The sequence below is a fragment of the Lates calcarifer genome, linkage group LG3 (genome assembly GCF_001640805.2).
Source record: "Lates calcarifer isolate ASB-BC8 linkage group LG3, TLL_Latcal_v3, whole genome shotgun sequence".
Taxonomy (NCBI): Eukaryota; Metazoa; Chordata; class Actinopteri; family Centropomidae; genus Lates; species Lates calcarifer.
In genome coordinates, this window is record NC_066835.1 from 520,886 (window position 1) to 544,426 (window position 23,541).

A 23,541-nucleotide genomic window follows, 5' to 3' on the forward strand; every position below is an offset into this window, starting at 1 on the left:
CAGCCGTGTGGGATAGTCTAGTCCACCTTTGACCTGAGCCTAAAACTAGAGAGAGTGTTGGTCTTGTGGAAGACTTACTGCATGGTACCAAGAAAAACCACAACTGAAAGAAACAGACAGCTGCAGGCTAGTGGCACTGACTTCTCACCTGATGAGGGCCCTGGAGAGGTTGGTCCTGGTCTACCTCCACCCTCTGGTGCACCAAGTGATGGATCTGTTGCAGTTTGAATACCAGCCACACGTTGGTGTGGACAATGCTGTCATCCACCTTCTTCACAGATCCCTCTCCCACCTGGAAAAACTTGTTCTTGTTGCTTATCCTCTACACCGCAGACTTCACCCATAACTCAACAAACTGTCATCTGCAGAAGTTCTCCAATGACTCTGCTATTGTTGGCTACATCACTGATGCAGCTAATGAGTAAGGGAGACTAACCCAAGGCTTTATGGGCTGCAGACTGCTTCTAAATAAACACTGGAAAAACATTCAGAGTATGGACACTGAAGTTGTAAACTCATACAAATACCTAGGTGTGCACTTAACAATAACCTGAACTGGATGAACAATATTAATGCACTATACAAGAAAGGCTAAGGCAGACTTCATCTACTGAGGTCTGTTGGGGTAGCAGTATCTCAACAGCAAACAGACAGAATAAACCGGTCAAGAGGGCAGGCTCTGTCCTGGGATGCCGCCTGGATACAGTGAAACTGGTGGAAAGAAAGGGTTGATGGTCAAGTTTTCTTCCTCAGGGGAGGATGTCTCCTACCCCTGTGCTGCTTCATAGCATTGTGAAGTTCCTTCAGCAGCTGGCTCCTCCACCCTTGGTGTTCAAAGGTCTTTTCTTCCTGCTGCTGTCAGACTGTACAACCAGCACTGCTCCCAACAACACAAAAGACACTCCACATACAACAATAGACAGTAGTATGTGCAATAAGAGTGTCAGCACCCCTGCAGGAGAGACGCGGTGTGGCAGGATTTCATAACTGACCTATAAACAAGACGCCAACTCCATCTCTACACATTTTGTAGCGGCAGCTATGAGAGACTTCACTGAACACCTGCTCACTCGGAACAGACTGTGATAGTGCTAAATACTTAACTGTATATCACTTCAACAAAGTGTATTCTTCAGGCATTTTCAGTGTAACTGGGAGACTGGGCATGCCTGTCATCATAGAAATACATCATAAGATTGTGGTGTTTTCACAACATCAGCGCTCATCACAGCCGCTCCAGTCAGACAGATAGTGCTGTGGGACATTGCTCAAGACCACAGAGTGTTGACTATAGACAGAGGGGGCTACATCAGAGCCAAACATTTTAAATTCATTTATTTTATTGGCAATCAGATAAAAAAATAATGATGCTGATTATCGTAAAAATGCTAAATATCAGATCTGATAATCAGCCAGCACGATAACTGGTTGCCCCCCAGCTGTGAACGCTCAGTAATCAATCATAGGATACTGTGGTTTAGTTATCTGTTAGTGATAGGAGCAAACTGAAACAGTACAAGTTGGGGAAAAAATGGATTTTGTGCAAAAGGGACATGTCACATTAATGACTTTGTATTTTCTGTTATTTATTGGATCTGTTGATAATGTCATTCCCTGTGAACTGATGAAAAGAACAATAACTCTACCTTGAACCTTGAACACTTCACTGTATAGTCTGCATTTCAAACTGGCTTCTAGCATGTACTGTTAATGTCAAAGTCTCAACAACACTTACTGACTGCAGGTGCGATGCCTCCAACGCTGCCTGGACCAGGAATATTTCCAGCCACAGCAGCTGCCTGCGCAGCAGCTGCAGCCTGAGCCGTCGCTGCCTGCTGCTGCATCTGTCTGTGGCACTGTCGCAGGTCAAACACCTGACCAACACACAAGCAGATCGCATTACAACAGCTGGACAGGCAATCTGAAGAGCATAACACCATTCATCCTTTAATAACACTTGACAACAGCTGATGCACTTCTTTCAGTCTGTTCATTCAGCTAATAATGGTTTATTTCAAATGGAAGCTACTTGTTTATTTAACTTATTGATTTGGTTACTATTAGATCAGTGTGTCTTGCCTTGTGTGTGTGTTTGTTCTTATGACCTAGTAGGGACTTTCCCTGAATGCACACTAATCCATGGTAACTTGTGTCACTGGGGGAAAAATTGATGTCCCCACAGGTAAAGACTGTTTTTTGAGTGTTAGGACTTGCTTTTAGGGATCAGGTTCCAATTAGATTTAGGTCAGGGTTAGGCTAAAGCAGGACACACATCAAAAGATAATCAGGCTGATTATTGGCCCAAATCCCCCCTCCCAATCAAAGTCAGCAAAGGTGCGATTATCGTTTGGTTCTGACAATTATCTTGCCAGATTCTCCTGTTGTGTGAGGTGTGTTCAGAGTGATTTTACCAATAAATATTAAACACGTTCAATATTTAGGACAGAAAATCCTGTTGTGTGGGGAGTACGCAGAGGGGAGCCAAGCATGCACGATTATCACGTGGAATGGGGCAAGAGCCAATCAGGAAGCAGGCTGACTGAAAACGGAAGCACAACAAACAAAAGACATCGCCATCCACCATGTTTGTTTACTGTAAAGTTGCCTTTGACCGCATGAGATTTTGAGTTTTGAAAGTCAAGATTCTGGTTGTTGGTGAATAGAATCTGTTTGTGTGAGGTGTCCCGTGTTGGACTTCTCATTGCACATCACACAACAAGAACAAAACTGTGAAATCTGATATTGTTTGTCATGTGTGTGGTCCCTCGCATTTTCTAAATCGGGTAAGATTTTAAAAATCTTTTAGTGTGTGCCGGGCTCAAGGGTTAAGGTTAGGCATTTAGGTGTGATGGTTAAGGTTAGGATAAGGGTAGGATAGGATAAACATTGAAACAAGTTTGTGTGTGTGTGTGTGTGTGTGTGAAAACTGTGAGTGATGTGTGAGAGCTGGATTCAGACCTTGATATATGCTCCAGGGTAGATTTTGTGCACAGCATCACCTGGTGCTCGGCCTGCCTCTCTGTCGAGGTAGTAGCTCTGTACAAACACAGCATGGTCGCTCATACAGCGCATCCACACATCACCCTCACCACGACACTCCAGCTGCACGCCTTTACCTATGTGTAACCTGACACAAACAGAAAAAACACTCAGGACAAACATTTATTTAGTTTAACAGGAGTTACATGACTTGGCATCATCCAGCTTTTACTGAAGCAGCTGTAACTTAATATTACTTGTTTGCACCTGAGCCATAACACATGCTTCCCTCCAATCTTAAATGTAAATTTCCTCCTTAAGGAAAAGTTTAGAGTTTTAATTCTAAGGTTTCAATCAAATTATTGATGTCAACCCTTTATAACTGCATATTTGTTTCCAATAATTCCTTTTTTGCAAACATGCTCCTTAATCAATGAAAGACATTTCTGTGGCACAACAGAGGAGCTTGGATCCTCACAAGCAGAGCCCATCAAACAACCTTATATCCAGTTGGAGTTGTTTTAGTGAACATGGGTTATGGCTCTAGACATCCACAGCACCTCCCTGTTACGCTGGACCAGTTGTGGGCAAGGCCAGCTACACCTTTCTCACTGACTTGTGGAGGCATTCACCTTGTAAGATTCCTGACACATGCCATCATTTAACTTTTATTTTTGTCAATTGGAAGGCCATCTGGCCTTACTGTTTTACTAGTTCTTAAAGGAAAAAACAATCTAACTTTTAAATGCATAAAATGTAAATTCTTCTAAATCTAAATATTTTTTACTATTATTAATTAATAATTATTAATTTATGATTATTTTTTCTAAAATGGTGGTGGTGGAGTGAGACCACTTTCTGGATGTGCTGGCCGAGTGACCATCACACCATCACAGGTGTCACCAAGCAACAAGGTCTGAATAAATGTTCTCATGTAAAAGCAAAGATACTAAAGACATACTTCATAGCTGTGGATAGTGTTAGTGAGTCAGTTCATAAAACACAAAATGAACAACAAGGAAGCTACCACCAACACTGAGCACTGAGCATTACAAGAAGAAAGGAGCAAGATCACAGAGGGTCAACAGGCTAAACAATAAAGTGGCAGAGAAAGATGAGAAAAACCTTGGTTCTCCAATAACATCATAGTATGGTTTCTGAACAGAGACTGAGATGGCATCTGTTTCACTCATTAGGTTACATAACATCCAGTGTTTTTCCTACTGTGCATTAGTTTAGTTTCAGTTGTACTGAAATGGCAGTTTGTGTGGGAATTATATTTTTCTGTCCTGTCTAGTGTGTCTGGCTGTTCAGTGTCCTAATGTCAGGACAGTGAACGTTGCAAAGTAAACTAAAGCCCTGGTTTTATTTAGCAAAAACAAAAGCTACACAAAGCTACACAAACTATCTCATGGTCTAACGTGGTTCATCTTTTTCATAATGTTATAACAGTAACCACATTTTATTAATCTAATCAATCTAATTTTGCACATTATCAACAGACCATAAATAACCATAAATATTTGGACAGTTGCACATTTTTTGCTCTTAAGCTTTGAGTATGTTTACATTAATATAGAAATAACACAGTACCCAAAGATTATGGATCCCAAACTAATTGGACAGATACACATGAAGTCGAATCAAAATCCTTTACAGTCTGTGTCCATGTCTTGGAACCATAGCCAGCAGATTCTTTGCATCTTCCTCTTTAATCATTTTGATGGATGCTGATCTTGTCCATAGAACTCTTCCAGAACTCTACCACTTTATTTTTCAGTGTTTTTGTGAACTGCATCCTGACATCCTGGAGAGCATTCTTGACCTGCTGTTGCTTCTTGTCTTTAACTGTCTTGTAACATGCAAATGATTATTGATTCAATTCAATTGAATTTTAGCACACAACTGCTATGGGTTCAGACATTTCCAGTCACAGTGTAGTGGACACACAGTGGATACCAGAGACAGTCTTATGCAAGTCAAGGTATTATGACCACTAGCCTGCTCCCCCACCAATTTAACCATTCAATTGGCAAGGAACAGACACTGAAGGACCTCTCTCTTCTAAACCATATAAACAAACCAGATCTTAACTATCAGAGATCTCCAGGATCACCCAGGTGACAGAACGCAGATCTCCACCATAAATTCGCTCATTCCTGATCTGAATTGAAAACTGGTTTGTAAATGTTTACACTGGTTTGAAATAAGGTAAAGTTTGACATGTGACTAACCTGCAAGATGGTTAATATTATTCTTTAGCTGTTTTCAAATAATTGAGTGTAACAACGATGTTTGTGGGTGCTGGGGAAGATAAAAACTGTGGGCCCCTCTTAGTTTGGTCTTTATTTTTTAACATTCACATCTCTTAGTACTTTGTATTACTTTTTCCACGTGCTTTGTTTCTTTGTTCACCACAGACTTAAGTGTTTGTGAAAACACACATTTAATAATGTGCCAATACCTTCCAAAGTCATCAAGCAGCGAATAGCCACTAATACATTTGTTTTTAACTAGCTCATTGTCAACATGTAAGAGCCATCAGCAGACAAACACGCCTGCCCAGCCCTCTACGAGCTGAGTCGACAGTGGTACCCACTACCCAGACGAAGAAGTCTGCTGGCAGACCTCCACGCTGAGACGGCGGAAAACATCACCATAGTCACAGTTGCCCAAGTGACTACGGTGAGTTCAGAGACCATCCATCAGGATCCTGCTGTGACAAACTTACTGCAACCTTGATGTTGATGTTGAATAATGTAGTTAATATTTAAATATTACTCAGAGACTTTTTAGACCACAACTTACATAGTTTGCACCACATACATCATCCTTCTGAATTCCTTTTTTTTAATGCTGATTGCTGCACTTTAACTTTTTTACCCTTTTTTAAACCTTCTTCTGTGCCTTTCTTATATTATATTTTTATTTTTTATTTTTCTATATTATATCTTTATTTTTCTATTTTTGTCACTCTTGTTTCTTGCTGCTGTAACATGTAATTGTATTGTATTTGAATGAATAAAGTCTATCTTATTTCATTTAATTGCTGTATTTATTTCATGATCAAATTGAAAGTAGTTAATAAAATCATATATTGTCATTATGTATGTGTTTGTGCTATAGAGAAAACCACAGTGTCAGATATCAGACTGATAAAAATTTGTGTTGGGAATATTAATATAGAACATTAATATTCACACAATTTCTCTCCAGAGGGACACATGGTGCCCTACATCAAGTGCTTATCTGATATTCTAAATTTTGTGTGCATATTTGCAGTAATCAGGAAGTGGACAACATGCTTACTGGTCAGTATTGTTAGAATGTCAAAACAAGCAACCCCCCATGAAATATTAGTGCCTCCAGTGAAACATAACTGACTGGGTTGTTTCAGGCGGTTGGAGATGGTAATGCATACCTCACAAGCTCAACAACAGTCATTATTCCCTTGTGATTAAGGCGGTATCTTTTAAGTAATTAAGTGTCCTTTAAGGTTTCCAAAACACTGTCATGTGGAATGACAGCAGCCATGTTATGATTCTTCCTCCCCTCCACTCCCATACTTGGGTGCTGCTTTTAGCTCTAAGTAACTTTGTGAATTATTATTACTCAAAAACTTAGGAGTCCTAAAGTAAGGACTGACAGGTGCATTATATTTAGTTTTAGTTTCTTCTAAATCAGCAAATTAGGAGCTAGTAAGATTTTAAAAAAAGATTAAAGCCTTATAAATTAGTAGATTGATTTGCTTTATAGAGATTCTCTAAGAAATTTTTGAATGCTTTATGTATTTCCATATAATCTACTAGAGTACTTCCTTGTGCAACTTGTATTTCATTAATTGCCCTTTCGGTTTGCTGAAGTTTGATCTACCAGGAAATAAGCCTTCTTTAATTTTCTCACTGATCATAATAAGTCTGTTTAAGCCTCATCAAACTTGATTGTTATGTTGGCTCTAAGCGCATACCTTGTCAATTTCTTGTTGAAAAATATCTCTCAATCACTTTAATTTTAGATTCTAAAATGTTCTATTTTTCCTGTGCATGCTTACATTATTACTTATTTTCCATCCCAGAGGGCATACACTGATCAGCCACAACATTAAAAACCACTGACAGGTGAAGTGCATAACATTCAATCGTCTCTTTACAATACAAAGTTCTGCTGGGAAACCTTGGGGCCTGATATTCATCTGGATGTTACTTTAATAAATTCTACCTGTGGGGTTCTTAACCACATCTGGATTTTCCACTGGGACTAACTTGTGTATTAATGTCATTATTATTGTATTAATGTCATCATCAAAGACAGCTCACATCCCGGCTCCCAGCTGTTTGACCTGTTGCCCTCTGGCAGGCGCTACAGGTGCATCAAAGCCAGGACAAACAGACTGAAAAACAGTTTCTTCCTGAGAGCCATCACCACCTTAAACCCTCACCAACATAACACAGACTGCGCAATATAAACTCTCCTCACTCTGTGCACTTTAATATTTAATATTTAAAACCTGTGCAATACATTCACACTCACACCTATACCTCATTACCTGTGCAATACATTCATTCACACTATACTCATTGTATATAGAGTTGCACTGTTTGTATATCTTTTCTATATATATATATATATGTGTGTGTGTGTATATATACACACACATATATACACACACACACACACACACACACATATATATATATATATATATATATATATATATATATTATATATATATATTTTTTTTTTTTTTTTTTTTTTTTTTCCCCTGTATATTTCTATGTTTGCACTGTAAAGGAGAAGCTCTCCAATCTCATTGTACTTTTAGTATAATGACAATAAAGGGCATTCTATTCTATTCTATTCTATTATCCATCTAGCATTGCTGGGAAAGGATGCTGAGAACTCTTGACCTGACCATCATCTTTTTATCACGATGTTTCCCCAGATGCTATCTTAGCTGTCAAATATTTTACCCCTCTCATAACCTGTCTTACCTCAATTCCATGAAATATAAATAGCTTTTCCATGAATGATGTTTTATCATATATCTTTGGTACATATTCCCTTGTTTTTCTTGTATCATTGATGGTGGCACTAAGGCTCATATAGTTAGCTTGTAATTCCCTTGTAGAAGCTCAAAACTGCCCATCCTAATCACACATAGACATGGAGATGGACTTCCATGTGTTATCATAAACAGGTTCACCCCATGGCAAGGAACAATCTCCCTTAACTTTCATTATTACTCTTGTTGTGCTTAGTTTTATGTCTATTTAACAACCGGCACAACAAGTACATAAATAAATTTTTTGTTATTAATTGAAACATAGCTTACCTCAAATATAATTATGATTGATATGATTATAATAATACTTATAATTATATACAGTGTATACCTTCAGGTCCTCCACAACCCTTACTTTGCATGTAGCTGCTGACTGATGTTCTCATATTCTAACTTGACTCTAAATACTTTTCTTACTTTTTTATTCATGATATATGCCTTTTCTCTGAGAAAATTATGACTTTCATCTTTTATTTCAGTTTGCATTCAAATGGAAATCTTGTTGGATAGTCCAGCTAATCTGTGACAGTTAAAATTTTTCTTTCAACTCACTTTTGCAAGAATACTACAGGAATGCCTTCAAGGAGAGATGGCCCAAAGTTAACCAGATCTGTGTCGACATGTAAAAAGCACCATGTTGTTGGAGAGCGATGAGGAAGGCAGTGAGCCACAGGCTTTTCATTGTGGCCCCTCAGACCAGTTACTTCAGACATCTTTGAACAACACTTTATAGTCTGTCATATTGACACAGTTTCAGATAAAACAGTCATTTCCCAGTGGTTGTAGCTTTTGCAATGTCATTGTTATTTACAGGCAGGACACACAGAGTTATAGAGCCACAGCATATTAACAGCTAAGCAGTAGTGCAGCAGAGAAGGGAGCAAGTCATCTTGGCTCAGTGTGTTGTCACTGCCCCCCAGTGGCAACCAGGGGACAGAGAAAGGGCTAAGAGAGAGTAAGTCAGTAAAATGCATTTATGAATGCAGAAATAAAGCCCTTAATTAAATACAGTGTTCTTCTTTAGTACTTGATCCATGTGGTGTTTCATATAAAAATTCAGTTCATTAAAGAGACACAGCAGAGTGTTCATCCACTCACCTGGCTCTCTCACTGGCATCTGTGCGGTGGACATTACTCAGCTGACCAAGGCAGAAGCGATCGCCTCCTGATGGGTCAACATAACCATCCACAGTCACTACAGGGCAACTGGAGGGCACCTTGAACATCTCACCCACCTGAACATCCATCTCAAAGTAGGAGATGGAGCACCAAAACTCTGGTCCTGCAATGGAAACAGACCAAACCAAGTGTGCAACAGACTGGGAGTTAACAAAACACTGGCTCAGATTTATTGCAGCCTCATGTTTGCAGGGACTGTCTCTCTTCTTATGGTATGTTCATTTGAGGGAGGATCTTACAAATACTGATGGAAGTACTGTATGTAATTAAATGGGCTCCTCCATCACAATGAAAAATATTAATTTGGCCCAAAATAGATAAGAACATGTGTAGGAACTTTAATTTTTGAAAAATGACTCTTTCCAAACATTAAAATACCAGAATTGTTGAATAAGATAATTTATGAATGCACATACAGTAAATATTCACTGCCACACCAGACATCCAGAATGTACAGTAAATACTGATGACATACGCTCAATTGATACTTGCTCTGTGCAGCACCACATTTCTGAGCTCAGATCACTGATTCTGCATAATTAAATAGCAAGTAATAGTTTAATGCATGTCCAAAAATACTGTATGAGATCAGCAGCACCTTTATCAGTTAACAATCAATGTCTTGATATGAACAACATTGTTGTTGTAGTATAATGTTCTCTGACCTGGGTGGTTAGACACGGAAGGAGGAAAAGAGGTTGAGCCATGATGCTGAGACCCTGAAAAGGAGAGGGACATGTAGATTAGTCTGGAACAGAAAAAAAGAAAAACAAATATTTATAGGTCTGTACCCAACTCTGAATTTTCCAAGCTTGTGTTTATCTTTTATCTAAACTCTTCAACTCAGGCAATTCATCATTGTCAGTCATCTCATCTGAAATTTGATCCTGACACTTCCACTGGTCAGCCACCAACTTCAGTTGTGGTGTTTCCAATACAGTCTGTTTTTGTTAGAGCTTTTATCCAATCAGATTTCAGCCCCGTGTTGCCAAGTTAACAGGAATCTGCCTTGATACCTTCAGTGCAGGCCCCGGTAACTAAAAATAAGCAGCAGGCCTACGCTAAAGTCAACATATTCATGACATTTGATTGGAAAGTAAAAGAGTGTACTGGTCAGCACTAACAAACCATATCTATAGCTATTAGTACAAGCTAAAACATGTTAGCATAGATTAGTTTTTAGGTATGTTTTTTCAACCCACAGTGGCTGGACGACGAGTTCAGTGACTCTGTTGTAGAGGTTATCTGTAGCGTCTCAGTTCCAACAATAAGTCCTTTTCTGAGAATGTCTGCTCAACAGAAGCAGTTTTTTATTTGTCTACAAATAATCAGCAGTTTCGGTGAATAAATGCATTTGACCTATATTTATTGTTTATGTCTGTGTCATTTTATGAGTTAATATTGAAGCTTCAGCTGGAGATGATATACTGGTGTGAACTACACGGCCTGCCACTGCATTATACACTATACATGATGAAAGATATTTGATATTAACATAGCGAGGAACTTCTAAAAATGAAAGATATCACCTAAGATCGTCATTATAAAAAGCAGCAGTAAAACAATGTCTAGAAATCTCCAAGAATTAAAGTAAATATCATGTGGACTTCTTTAGTTTGGAAGAGAAGCAGGTTGAGGCAGGCTTGAAGCATATCTTACAGTGGTGGTTTGGATGATGGAGGGGAGGTTGTTGGTGACCACGCCCGTTCTGCTGGGGTCCTATGGGAGTATATGAGGCTGTGCTGCTGCCTGTCCAAACTGCTGGATTACAGGGAAGTAAAGAATGATCAGTGCTCATCAAAGTACAGTACAACAATTTACAATGTTTTCTTATAACTCAGTATATTTTTGAGTGATTTATATCATTTTCATGATGAATTACTATGCATTATTAGGCAAAGTTTCCCATAACTGATACTGAAGAATATCAATGTATGTATGTTGGTACATACAGTATGTGTGAACTCACTGTGGAAAACAGCCTGACTGTTAGAGTGTTTACTGCCGCTGTATCCGTTCTGTCCATGCGAGTGCGAGGGAGGTAAAGAGGGTTGTTGTGAATGAGGGGCCTGTGAGGGCTGCTGAACAGCCTGTTGCTGAGGTGGGGTTTGGTTTGGAGTTGGAGGTCGTGGTGCTGGGGTCATAGCTTGAGCCTGTGGAGATGCAGTTTGGAGACGGCCATCACTGTGACCACCCTGCAGTGGCAGCATGCCAGAACCAGACACTGGAAGGACAACGGAACACATCAGACTTAAACTACATGAAATGTTTAAGAGCAATTATTTTGTTTTGTCAGTCTGTCTGGCTGACTGAGTCTCCAAATATCTGATCTACCACCTGCCCAAAACAATGCACTCTGGTAAACACATTTTCTAATGACAATTCAATTCAATAATGAAAAATTAGGATCTGACCTTTGGGTGAGACAGGCAGATTAGTGTATCTACTGACAGTTGGGGGTCCATGGGGCTCAGAGGACAGCTGTGGGGGTGGCAGGGACTGGCTATAGTGGTCTGGAGGAGGCAGCTTCAGGGCTGCTTGGTGGTCAGATAAAGGCATGCCAGGTGGGAGGTCCATCTGTATACAGTCATGGATGTATTCCTCTTTGATGAGGCCCCCTGCTGCTGCTGCAGGAGGTTAGGTCAGAAATGATGAATATTTTCAGTGATTTACAATCATACATAGAAATGGCACAAGCCTGTGAATATAATTAATGGACATTCATGGAATATCACTGGTGCTAAGGCAATTAATACTCCATCATTACCGAAGTAACGAAAGAAAACAATTATTAGTTATTCATAGTAAAGTCAGGATGAGACTAGCCTGGTCAGTATTGTCGTTCTGTACCCAAGTATACTTGCATATTTGCACACTCCAATTGAGTAGGTGGTAGTATTAGTTTGCAATCCGCCAATAAACACAAGGAAGAAGAGTACACTACACAACACATTCTAAAAGGCAGTTTTGGTACAGTTGTTTTCACACCTGGTCTGATGTAAACCATACCCTGGTACATATGAACCACACTTGAGACCACCTTTTCATGTTGGAAATGTAGTTTGTTGATCCATGCATGGGTACAGTATATATTATATATATATATATTGCTGCTGGAGAACAGTACTTAACATAAACATAAATGGCATAAATAATACATACATCATGTTTTTTGAGGGATTTTAAAAACTACTGCCTTAACTAATGACCACAGTGAGAGTACAGAACTCTGCCTCCTCTTCTCACAGTAAATCTTTTTAGAAATTCTCATCAATTGCACTGCTTACTTTACAATATTCAACAATACACAAGCATAGAAAGATGTTGAGTTGACTCATTTAACTCATATTTCCCTACATGCTATATGTTAAGTGTATTTTAAATGAAGTGATGCTTGCAATCTATTTTAGGCAGACAACTGAAGCTCTACTAATTTCATTTTATGTTTTATGTATGACATGAGAAGAATTCCGTCACTAACTTCAAATGGTTTATTCACAATGATTTCCAGTTTATTAAACTAAAATTTAAAAAAAAAAATTCTTTGTACATAAAAGACTACAGAACTGTAAACCTCATGTTGCAGCTAAGACTTCATTAAAAGTGTGTGAAAAGATATTAAACTCGCCTTGAATTTAGCAGGGCCTCCTCATTCTCCATAATTACAGTTTTTTCAACAGTTCTCATATTCTGGTTAGCCAGTCTAAACTACAGTATAGTTAGAAGACATTGTCAAACTTCATGTTTTATTGTGTGTTGAATGCAATGCTACTTATTGCCATAACCTTGTGCACATGCATGTGTTAACAATGATAGCATATAACAAAACATGTCAGCCTTTCAGTGCTTTCCTTGTTACATGTCTTCAACTGTAGAAGAAAAAAGAAGGAGTACCTTTCCTTTAGTGAAACTCAGTAATAGCTGTTAGGATCAGCTGGAGATTGACAAAGGGAGTACGATGGATTATCTGGTGTGAAATGAAGAACTGCTGCAACTTTGTTTTCATTGAAATATAGCTGTGAAATACAGCTTAGGACCGGGTGTTTATATCCACAAGAAAAGGTGTGTGAATGCTGTGGCTGTCTCCTGACTGTTCTCTGCTGTTTATGGTCGCGCAGTGGCAAGAGTACAATTCCAAGATTTTCATCATGACCTGTAACTTCAGTCAGGAAACTGAAATTCTGTTTCACATGTCAAATTTGCCAGAAGAGGAAAAAATACATTGAATCTTGTTTTCATTGAAGTTGTTGCTTCTGATTTCAGAGTGCTTATTCTTACCCTTCAGACTGAGTGCTGATTGTGATGTCTGTTCTATCTCGCACTGAAGTCTATGAGGAACAACATTTTGTTTCCCTTTCTTGAAGTTATGCATATGTGTGTCAATAAACCTGAACCTGAATGAAGTCATGATGTGGTGCTGTAGAATAGAACTCACCTGTATTTTGAAGGCTGAGACCAACTGTCAGAGAAAACAGAAAGAGCATGTGAAGGTGGAAACTTGACTGGAGACATCATACAGAAAATGAAGTTGTTGGACTATACTTGCTAATATTTGTCAATGATAAAATTAGTACAGAGATTGTGAAACCTGTGAAGTCTACCTTAGAGTTGTTGAAGTATGAAGCTGACCTACCGATGCCTGGAGACACCACCCTCTCATAATGGTAGGGGTTGACACACACGTTGTCATACTTCAGGTCAAAGGCGTACTGGCAGAACTTGACGTGCTTGAGTTCATTTTTGTGGAGGTCAGGCCAGCGCCACAGCCGTGCATAAATCACATGAGGAAAACCTTTCCTCCCTGCCACCTGAGGAGAGAGCAAAGTATCATTACAACAGTTCTCAAACCATCTGTCTGTCATGCTGATTGAATCTACTCCGAAGACTGTAACTCCTAGAGCTACAACATCCTAGTGCTGTGTGTTTTCAGCTCTTCATGTTATTCTGTGATTCGGTCACACTGCAAATCCTTCCAGCAGTGGATTATATTTTTTAAGATATTTCTGTGATCTCACAGATGTCTGCCAGCTGTCTGAATGACAAAATGTTTGCTTGTTGTGAGACCAAGATTTATTTATATTTCTGCAGACTGCCATAGGAGGAGCAGAGCAGAAGCTTCAGTATAGAGTAGTAGATACCCAGACAAACTTGGGAATTCATTCGTCCCTCGATGATGGTTGTCCAGACCCAGAGAACAGCAAAGCCGCCCCAAAGCATGACATTCCCTTCACTGTACTTCATCTTTGGGGTGATGTTTTAATGTTGGTATGCAGTGACCTTTTTAGAGCTAGTGCTGCATGTTCTTCCCAAACAATTTGACCATAGTTTCATCAGTCAGCAACAACTTCCCAGTTGCCTTGTGGAGTGTCAAAGTGCTCTTTGGCAGACATTGGGCATGCGGCGATACAGTGAAATTTTACAAATGTGCAAAGGGGTTATACATTGTTGGTAGGACATGAGGCAACTCCCTGGGCAGATTAACCTACTGCTCTGTGTTGGTAAATAGCATCATGAATGCCCTGTATCAGATCATAATCATAATCATACTCTACTTGCAATAATAAACTAAGCCCCATACCCAGATATATAATCCTGAAGACAACCTGATACCCCTCCACAAAAGAGTCAGAAATGAAGAAACCAAACTCCAAATCAAATGGAAAACAAGCAAAAGAACAATGGCTTGACAGTGAATGTTCCTTTTCAGGAAGCATCTCAGAAACCTGTCAAATAAGAAACACAATAACCCTAAAAACCAAGAATTATGCCATGAATACCACACAGCACTCAAACAATACAAGAAAATGATCAACCAAAAAAGCAAATACACAGACGATTAATTGATCAAACTCAAGATGGTAATAGACCAAAACTCTTATTGGAAACTGTGGAGAAAATTAAATTTTACCACATATAAAGATAACATTGCAGTACATGTTATTATGGTTTAAACACACATCAGATATCATCAATTGACAAATTAAAATCATTAGAAAGCACAATAAAAGACAATCAAAATTTCTTGGACAGAACAATTACAATGGAAGACATACAAGAAAAATTAGCTGACCTTAAAAATGGAAAAGCTTGTGGTCTTGATAGTATCAGAACAGAAATGTTAAAACACAGTGGCAATAAATTTAAAATGGCTATCCTAAACGTTTTAACCTGGTATTAAAGAGTGGGGGCAGCATGGTGGTGCAGTGGCACACTGAGTCTCAGAGTCTCTCTGCTCTGATGAATTTTGACACTGTATGTCTTGATTCATTATCTAAGCTGGTACTAGCCTCTAAACCCACCACTTGCCTTCTTGACCCTTTACCAGATAAACTCTTCAAAGATCTCTGGCCAGTCTTGGGCCCTGCAGTGCTGAATATTGTGAATGTATCGCTGATGACTGCCAGTGTTCCTTCTAGCTTCAAAACAGCTGTGGTTAAACCTTTACTTAAGAAACCACACCTTGATCCTGGGTCTTTGAGTAACTATTGGCCTGTTTCAAATCTTCCATTCTTCTCCAAAATACTAGAAAAAGTGGTGTCTCAGCAGCTTTCAGCTCACTTAGCTGACAATAATCTTTTCAAACCTTATCTGTCTGCCTTTAAGGCCATATCAGCCTTTTCTGATGTGAAATATGGAGTTCCCTATGGTTCTGTTCTTGGCCCCCTGTTTTTCTCTCTCTATATTTCTCCTCTTGGCCAAATTATTGAGAGTCATGAAATTAACTTTCACTGTTATGCTGATGATACCCAGTTGTATGTGCCTATAAAGGCTGATAATGGCCTCTCAAATTAGGGAACTAGAGATCTGCTTGTCTTCTGTTAAAAGCTGGATGTCTCAAAACTTCCTGCTTCTAAACTCAGACAAAACTGAAATGCTGGTTATTGGCCTGGCACGATAAGGACACCAGTTCGATCACGTAACTATATTCCTTGACAACTGTGTGATTTCTCAAAGTACAACAGCCAAAAATCTGGGTGTCACATTTGATCCTGCTCTTTCCTTCGATCAGCACATTAAAGACATTACAAAGACTAGTCTTTTTCACCTGCGCAATATAGCTAGGATTCGGTCTCCGGTCACGCCTTTGTTTCAGGACAGCTTTTGATTCAATCTAGCATAATGTTCTTTTCTATCAGTTATCCCACAACAGTATTGGAGGCAAGACTTGTCTGAATGTAAATACTTAAAAAATTAGTGTGCTGTAAAAATTGGACAAAAAAAGAACAGAATTTTTCAAACAATGTCATGGGATCCATCAAGGTTGCAACATATCCCCAACACTTTTCAACATATACATCAACCAATTGTCAAAAGTGCTTGAAAACTCCCCAGCCCCAGGACTGGACTTAGAAGGAACAGAAGCTAAGAGTTTGCTGCTTTACGCAGATGACCTATTACTGCTATCACAAACAGAACAAGGAATGCAAAGCGACAGAGAATTCCAATCAGCCCAATATTTAACCCAAATAAAACATCCTATAAAAAGACAAACAATAACTAAATATAGACTTAGTGACCATAAACTTGCAATTGAAACTGGACGTTGAAAAAGAAAATGGCTCAAGAGATCAAACAGAATTTGTACACAATGTAAAACAACAAATGAAATAGAAATAGAAATTCATTTTCACACAACTTTATGGTACTCTAGCACCAATAGTTTTCCTAGCTGCACTTGCACGTTGTTGGTGACTTGACTGTCACAGCTCCACATGTGACTCCAGGCTTTCCTAGTATTTCCTTGTTTTCTCTCCTGTCTTCTCATGTGTCCTCTCCTCCTCTGTTTGTCTGTGTATGTGTGTGTTTCTCTGTCTGCTTCTGGATCCAAAACAAGTTGTAACATTTGCAGTTATTCAGGTAGAAAGGTTTTTTCTCATCTAGTAGTCAGTTATCTCCTCAAGGCCATCTCACCTGTGTTTTCATTGGGGTTCAAAAGCCTTCACAGAAGTTGGTGAATGACATCACAGTGTCTGTGTATTGACCTAGGCTGTCTGTCGTCTTTTTGAAAACATTCCAGTTTGTGAATTCAAAGTAGCCTTGAATTTTATCAGAGACTCCACCTGCTAATAGCAGCAGGCTGTGCTTAGAATGTCCAAGAGCTGCTCACGTGACAGCATGATAACTACTTTTAACTGTGGTATAACATTGGTCAAAAATATTGCAGATTGTGAACAGTGACTCTAGTAAAGGAGTGATTTAAATAGCACTGTTAAGATATTGCTCCAATGGTCATTCATGCAGAAGCAAATTCCTCCTCCTTGGTTTTGCCAGCCTGCACTCTGTCGCTCTGTGAAGCTGAGACCGCAGTAGGAGCAGTAGGCTGTCTGGGGTCAGGTCAGAGTGCCTCTCCTGGTCAGGCTGAGCAGAGTGAGAGCTCCTGCTGTAAGAATTTATCAGGAATAATGCCAGGTGGACCACTGTCCCTGAGAGGCAGCAGATGTTCTCCAAGTGAAGGGGTTAGGCGGACAATGCCCAACATTAACGAACAAAAATGAACACAACAGGTAACTGCAACACAACTAACTAAGTTAGTTAGATAGTGTGATACTGTGAGTGCCTGCATGCTATATATGTTAATAGAATGTTGCCACCTGCTGGATATATTATGAAATAAAATGAACGTGCCTAGTTTTCATTTGAGAATGAATATTCAATATTCTGAATATGGACCCCACAGAATGGTACTGAAGTCAGCCATAAAAAGATACCGGTACAGATAAACCTCATAGCAGGTTCAATTGATTCAACTGATGAATCTGAAAGTAATGCACATAAAATACAATATCATAATAAGCCTGCACATGGGAGTTGGACTGACCTGTAGCCGTCCATCCAGTGTCCTCTGAATGGTGACACACTTGCTGGGATGGACACCATTCGTGGTGATGGCAGTGATGAGTGAGTCAAGTTCATCCTTCTTCTCCTTCAGCTTCTTCACCAGACTCTCGATGGCCCGCTTAGCGAAGCCCTCATTCTCTCCACCCTGCCTGTGGCACATGAGGCTGTGGACAATGCTGAGGCAGGCATCATTGCTGCTCGGAGGGTTCACCGACATAATGCTGCTGCCATGGAACACAAGAGGAAGCCTCCTTAAGCTTGACATACATGTAATCACCCACTGCGGCTAATTCATAGTGGCACTTCCTTCGCTGTATGTGAAGGAATATGCTTGGACATGCACAGCCACACACATCATTATCATTACCATTACTGTAAGCTGACGAGTAAATTTGGTTAAATTGTGAGGTTTTCAATTTCTGACTTTCTGTTTCTGCTAAGTGAGTTTTTTGTGTAAGGCCTACATCTGCTTGTAATTTGATCATGTAGTTTATGATTGTAGAACGATAAATTATAGGGATGTAACAGTATGGTCAGTTACACAATATTGTGAGAACAAAAGTGTCTTGATACCATCAGTGGACCTTGGTGGTAACACAGGACAGGTCTTCTGGGCAAAACTGTAGTTTAGTTACTGCAACGGTGGAGTAGAGTGACGGGAAATGAGAACTACAGAGACCAGTGTCTCATGTGTGCTTGTCATCCTTTGCACTCCGCTCACTGCCTCTTCAAATCTATGGATCTATAGTGCAGTACAATGCAGTGCAGTGAAGATGGCAGACGCCGGTTTTGGAGTAAAGGGACAGGGCAGGGGAGAGAGACAAGGCCTTAGAAATTGTGAATGCTCCAGCATCTTCTAGATCTAATGTGCGGAAGCATTTCAGTTTCCCTGAACTACAAAATGAGAGAGGGGAAAAGGTGACAGATAAACAAGAAACGATATGCAGACACTGTCAGACTGCAGTTATCTACACGTTGGGGGATACGACCGATATGTGAAGCCACTTGGCAAATCGTCACCTCAAAAGACTGGAGAAGATGTGAGGGAAAAAAAACAACTAGGCCAAAAGACTCTAAAGGAAGCATTTGTTATCCAACAGCATTATCCAACTGATTGGGTTTTTTAAATTAATGTCTTGGTCATTGTTCAATGAACAGAATTTTTTTTTCCTTTGCCTTTTTTAAAAAATATCACAATAAATGTCATATCATGGACTTGTTACCGAGGTATTATCGGATTGTGAGATTTTTATATTGTTCCATTCTTTCATTCTCTTTGCCTGTGAACTACTCCAAAACATGTTCCAGGTTACAGAATTGGGTGAGGTCACTGTTATTGCTTATGGTCAATTTTACTTGCCTCTGAGTGTAGGAATTAATGGTGAGTGTGGGATGTATCAACATTAGCTTGCACTTTGGGATTTTAATTTGAAACAATATTACAGTCAAGATTAGAGACTTTATTTGCCATTTGCACAGGTACGTGTAAGTACAAGCACATTGGAATTATTGTGCGTTTGTCACTGAAGAATTCTTTTAAAAAGATACAATATAAAAAAATATGATATAACACAATATGAAATGTCTCAATAATAATGGACAGCAGTTCTGTGAAACCATCACCATAATCCTCCCCATTATAACAGCATACAAATTCCCCTTCACTCACATTTCTAAAGCTAGCTTTAACACACACAAACAAAAGACAGATGTTCAATACAAAGGGAGAGTCTGACAACATCAGAGAGAGGAAGAGGGAGAGTGAGAGAATGAAGCAGTAGACAGCAGGGTGTAAATTTTGAGTTGTATTTTCATCTTTGTGTATGGGCTATTGTGTGTTTTGGGTGTCTACAGCAAGGCAGTGATCATGGTCGTGGAAGGGCTTCCCACTGACGTATAGTTTGTCCACAGACAATGTAGCTCTCGCCCTCTCTCTCCTTACAGACGCATGTCCACCACAGTCTATGTTATCATCACCAAATGACCTATTGCAGACATACACCGACCCAATACTGATGACCCTACTCTCTTCCATGCATTTTTTTGATTCACTATCCAACCTATCAGATTCCACAATCATAACTGGAGAAAAGCGATATTTTCAACAGTCTCCTGACAAGTTTAATGCAACCACAGCACGTTGGTTAAGATAGCAAATTGTTACTAATAAGCTAAAATGAAAGCTATCTGTATGAAGTCTAACTGGTCAATAATTTTAAAATCTGGCAAATTCCTAAACTTTTCAGTAAGGAGCACCGGTGCTACTTGTAGATAAAGTTAGTCTGGAGCCCTGCAAGCTACTAAGATACTGAATGACACTGCAGACTCACCATTTGAGTGATCAGAACAACATCTGAATCACTTGATATCTACAACATAGAGAATGTCTGAGTGAATTTTGGTAGCATTTGACATGAGAATCTGTACGACCTACAACTAGTTTGTCTAACATTCATGATTGATTTTTTGAAAATGGCAACTTGTCAGTTTTAGAAAAGAAGACTGTTGTGGTTAAGTGAGAGATTATGATGAGAATTTTGACTCTACGCCAAGCTGATTGTTATGGCGACAAAACAGAGGTCTGTTTTTCCTGGACGCTAACAACAGTCAAAATGTTGGTGACAAAATAAAAAAAAACACACACATCATTCTTCAAGGTTAGAACCCTAATAATTCTCACCAATTTGGAAAATTGGCAGTTTGATAACCGGGACACGTGATACAGGATATAAACACTGGACTGATGTGATGGAAGGATGAGGTAGATCTGTATAATGAAGTCTAGTCGCGAGAACAGACACAGCTAAAGCTGAAACTACTGGTGATATGATGAGTTAAAACTGGCAGACAGTGTCAGAGAGATAACTGAGCTGAGACTTAGACACCAACTTAATGTCTGCAGTGTGTCTGCTATGTATGTTTAATAGTAACGGCCCAAAATGGGAAAATTATTGCCGCTACCGCAATAGCCTATTATAAATTTGCAAAATACCCAGCTGAGCCAAGCAGGAGAGAGAGAAAGATGAGACAAAGAGAGCCAATAGTAGGTAACATTAAGTCAGATTTGTATTTATATTTTGTATTTTCTGCTGGGACAAATCCAGTGTTTTTATTAGCTGTGTCTGTCTCTGCCGGCTCTCTGTACCTGTCAATCCTCTGTCATTTGGGCCTGTGCTGCGCATGGCTGCAGTACCAAAACATTAGCACATGAGCTACTCCTGTGTTACTCCTCTGGTGTGTGCTGTGTGCATCAGCCTAATCTGACATGGCTGTAACTCTGTGCCAGCCACATGATTTGTTCGACACTGTGCTATTATCCTTATCATTGGCTTTTCATATGTCATATATGTCAGAACAGAGGTGGAATGAGTTCTATCGACGTTGTTATTGACCATGTCTTAAAGGTTTTATTGTTTTATTACTCAGCCCTAGTTACAAGCTTTAGAATATCCCAAATTACACTTACTTTTCACCTTTCAGCTGTTCTACCACTGAACAAATTTAGATGGTCTACATGACAGAGGTCAACCTGTCTTAGAGAATTCATCACTTCCTATTGTCTAACTCGATATATAAACGCATCTTGTCCCTGGGCAGAAAAAAAGCCACATTTTTGCTTCATTTAGTAATAACAATTAACAACCTTGTTCATATACCATGTTCACCTGTACATGTCAGGTGTCAGACAGCATGGCAGCTGAAATATGGGCCAGATTCACAAAGAAAATGAGCACTGTGGTTTTGACTGAGTTTGCAGCTGTGGTCTGTGTGTATTCATCACCTGCTTCAGCAGCTCATTAATAGTCATCTCCTGTACTGATACCTGCACTGACACACCCCGGGAGTGAAGGAGAGTGAAAAGTGTGAAAAGTCCTAAAGTGAAATTCCTATGAAATCTTAGAAAAGAAATTATAATATAGTGTTCTTTAAAACAAAACTGTAAATGTTACAGTATTACTAATGAAACTGCAGTAACATTTACCATATATCTAATTAATAGTACAATAGGAGGCAATAAACATGTTCATGTTAAACAAATGGATGATGAAGTGATATAATAAGAGAAATCAAAGAAGCATGAAAGATCCACAAGACACAGCAACTGGTAAGGGGTGAGGGGCAGAGACAGATGGAGGGAGCATGTCTAGCAGAGCAGATGGAGATGTTGCTGATATGGTGTTAGCACTAAGGTAAATGCACCTAAATGTCTTAACAAAAGAAAGAAAAGTTTAGTTGCAGTCTGTAATGGAATGGACTGCATTTATATAGCCCTTTTCTAGTCATATTGACCACTCAAAGCGCTTCACACTACAGGTCACATTCACCCATTCACACACACATTCATACAGCACTTGTTCTAAACATTAAAGTGCTCTTTAACACATACATGCACATTCACACACCAATGACACATCGGGGGTAGTTTAGCGGTTCAGTATCTTGCCCAAGGATACTTCAGCACGCGGACTGGACAAGCAAGGGATCAAACCACCGACCTTCCGTTTGGTGGGCGACTGCTCTACCTCCTGAGCCACAGTTCATTGATGATCACAGTCATATTCCAGTTTGGTGAAGTCAAACCAAAGCTTTCTGTCCACTATTTGTTTGTGTTGGCCAACAATAATCAGGTATTGATAAATAATGACTTTGATCATTTTAAATATATGTTTAATGCATGTTACTTTTCATCATCACAATCTTACTTGTGGTTCATGTGAATCCTGTGTGCATTATGTTTATACCTCATGTTCAGAGGAGGAGAATTTTCCCCACAAAACTCACTGTTGCAGACTGCATGACTTTGGTAAATCCAGAGGAATACATAATCATTCTCTTTAACATGTCTCCTCAGTGTAATAAGGAAAGAGACACGCCCTGCAAACACTCACACAGAGGACTCACAAGCTGCAACTCCAGCCCAGGGAGTCTGTAGGATACATACAGCACGTGACTGGGTCAGTGTGTCATAACCACAACTGCAGACGACTGTACCAGAATGGCATCTTGTAGTTAGTGCATTTCAAACAATCAGGTGCTATACCCAGGACACATTCAAATTTTGAAGTCCACTTTCCAAATTCATTTTCAAGTTTAGATTGCACATTCTCCCTGCCAATTTGAGGATGATAACTCACATGAACGTTTATTCTCAATTTTTAAGGGAGCAAGGTAGACAAGGCCTGAAAGTGCAGGAATGGAAATATGAACATTTATAAATCCATGACAACTGGAGATCTTTATCTGCTGAGGATGATCACGACACTGAGTGAGACTGCTGTATTTACTGTTCACAGAATGTCTATCCATCCTTATATCTGTCTGGCAACACAATATAACTTCTGCTTCCCACTCCTGTATGTTGGTGAGTATTTTATATCAGTTTGACAGGCTGACAGGCCCACAAGTCCACACCAATATCAGTTACATGATTAGTTTCTTGTTATAATATAGTTAATAGAGAGGCCCGTGTCTACATTTTAAAA

At 39.4% G+C, this 23,541-nt stretch overlaps 1 protein-coding gene across 7 annotated transcripts in view; it reads right to left on the bottom strand.

Annotated features, from left to right (window-relative positions):
• smad10a (SMAD family member 10a) overlaps positions 1-23,541 on the bottom strand; it is a 39,470-nt gene that overhangs the window by 14,073 nt on the left and 1,856 nt on the right. For 4 of the 7 annotated variants that reach the window (XM_051078675.1, XM_051078685.1, XM_018695424.2 and 1 more), the window contains 10 exons: positions 18,039-18,282; positions 13,854-14,028; positions 13,656-13,679; positions 11,635-11,847; positions 11,190-11,444; positions 10,880-10,981; positions 9,886-9,939; positions 9,140-9,323; positions 2,959-3,127; positions 1,736-1,874 (listed from right to left, as the gene is read on the bottom strand). In XM_051078675.1, the coding sequence (XP_050934632.1) occupies positions 1,736-1,874; positions 2,959-3,127; positions 9,140-9,323; positions 9,886-9,939; positions 10,880-10,981; positions 11,190-11,444; positions 11,635-11,847; positions 13,656-13,679; positions 13,854-14,028; positions 18,039-18,282 (1,559 nt within the window). The remainder of the gene's footprint in view (positions 1-1,735; positions 1,875-2,958; positions 3,128-9,139; positions 9,324-9,885; positions 9,940-10,879; positions 10,982-11,189; positions 11,445-11,634; positions 11,848-13,655; positions 13,680-13,853; positions 14,029-18,038; positions 18,283-23,541) is intronic. The other 3 variants (XM_018695425.2, XM_018695428.2, XM_018695426.2) reach the window with 2 other exon arrangements.